This window comes from Mycetomoellerius zeteki, unplaced genomic scaffold, assembly GCF_001594055.1.
Source record: "Mycetomoellerius zeteki isolate Tzet28-1 unplaced genomic scaffold, Tzet1.0 scaffold87, whole genome shotgun sequence".
In the NCBI taxonomy this organism is placed as follows: Eukaryota; Metazoa; Arthropoda; class Insecta; order Hymenoptera; family Formicidae; genus Mycetomoellerius; species Mycetomoellerius zeteki.
Genome location: NW_017257903.1, coordinates 312320 through 314211, shown reverse-complemented (window position 1 = coordinate 314211; position 1892 = coordinate 312320). Strand labels below are relative to the sequence as shown.

The 1892-nt window shown below is 30.9% G+C and overlaps 1 protein-coding gene across 2 annotated transcripts in view; it reads left to right on the top strand.

The window, feature by feature from the left end:
* The window catches only part of Trap1 (TNF receptor associated protein 1), a 3455-nt gene extending 1799 nt beyond the window's left edge, over positions 1–1656 (top strand). The window contains exons 8-13 of one of the 2 annotated variants that reach the window (XM_018459817.1): positions 4–350; positions 430–577; positions 655–782; positions 851–1038; positions 1141–1439; positions 1521–1656. In XM_018459817.1, coding sequence (XP_018315319.1) covers positions 4–350; positions 430–577; positions 655–782; positions 851–1038; positions 1141–1439; positions 1521–1622 — 1212 coding nt within the window. In that variant the 3' untranslated portion in view covers positions 1623–1656. The remainder of the gene's footprint in view (positions 1–3; positions 351–429; positions 578–654; positions 783–850; positions 1039–1140; positions 1440–1520) is intronic. The other variant, XM_018459818.1, reaches the window with a different exon arrangement.
* Positions 1657–1892: the final 236 nt, after the last annotated feature.

The window sequence follows — 1892 nt, the reverse complement described above, 5'->3', positions numbered from 1 at the left end:
CAGCCGTTATGGATGTTTGATCCAAAAGATGTTACACCGTTGCAACATGCGGAATTTTATCGATTCGTAGGAAATTGCATTGATTCACCAAGATTTGTACTACACTATTCGACGGATGCGCCGTTGAGTATCAAAGCTCTATTATATTTCCCAGAAGAAAAGCCCGGAATGTTCGATTTGGCAAGGGATATTACTAGTGGAGTGTCACTCTACAATCGAAAGATTCTAATTAAAAGCAAAGCGGAGAATATTTTACCAAAATGGTTACGTTTCGTTAAAGGTGTAGTAGATTCAGAAGATATACCATTAAATTTGAGCCGTGAACTACTACAAAATAGTACATTGATTGGGTGAGAATAGATTTCTAATATTTGTATAATTTATTATTACCTATATACTATATAATTATAAAAAATGTAATTTTGATAGAAAATTGCGAAATGTATTGACCGCACGTATATTAAAATTCTTAAATGAGCGATCTACGAAGCAGCCAGAAGACTATAATGAATTTTACAAAGCTTTTGGTTTATTTTTAAAAGAGGGCATTGTAACTAGTAATGATCAATCTGAAAAGGTAATTTATTGTATTTTGTATAAGTGTCAATAAAATATGTCTATAAAAATATTCATTAATTTTGTGTTTTATTGTAGGAAGATATAGGCAAACTCCTGCGTTTTGAATCGTCTGGTGCTGCTCCGGGAGAACTAGTCAGCCTATCACAATATTGCAGCCGTTTAGCGAAAGATCAAAAGGATATATATTATTTGTCAGCGCCAAGGTACATAAGTGAAAAATACTCTAAATAACTCGTGTTAATCAATAATCTACAAAGATCATATATTATAGCCGGATTCTAGCCGAGCAGTCACCATATTATGAATCTTTGAAAAAACGAAATATTGAAGTTTTATTCTGTTATGAGCCATATGATGAATTAGTATTAATGCATTTGAGACAGTATAAAATTAACTTTTTGACATCTGTGGAAAAAGAAATGCGAGACGATATAGAAGCAAATAAGCCAGAAAATTTAGGTATATACTAAATATCCTATACATATTTATATTGTATGCATTTGTAAATTAATTAAGACGTCAAATAAAAAAAATTACTTTTGTATTATATTCTTTGTGTAGGTATTATAAATAAGGATGAACTGGATAATCTTGTAAACTATATGAAGAAGATTCTCGACAAAAAAGCATACGACATTAAAATGACGAATCGTTTGGAATCCCATCCTTGCGTAGTAACCGTTCAGGATATGGCAAGCGCAAGACACTTTATCCGCATGCAGAGCCATCAAATGAACGAAGAAATGCGATATTCTATGCTTCAACCGCGCTTTGAGATAAACCCAAATCATCCTCTCATCAAAAAGTTATGCAAGCTAACAACTACAGATACTGAATTAGCTGATCGTCTAATACAACAGGTATGTTGTAATAAAAAGTTCTTCAAATGCTTTGATGTTTAACTTTTAAATAAGTTATCACGATAATATGTACCATTGTAGCTGTTTACCGGTGCTATGGTCGGAGCTGGACTAATTGAAGATCCACGTATATTATTGACACCAATGAACGAATTACTTACTTTAGCATTGCAAAAATATTAAGATATAAAAAAGAATTGTATCAATATTGTTCTATGATTTAGAAATAAAAGGATATTCTCTTTTACTTTTTCTGCTTTCAATCAGAGAAGAACATTGAATGTCCCAAGATATCGTATAACCAATAAGTTATCCGTTTTATTATTTAATAAAAATATATTGTTAAAACTACGAATAAAATATAACTTATTATAGGCAAGATTGGTTTCTTTATTACAATAGGTTGTTCTTGTACAAATTAATTATAGCCTTACAATAATAACAAGTCAAGTT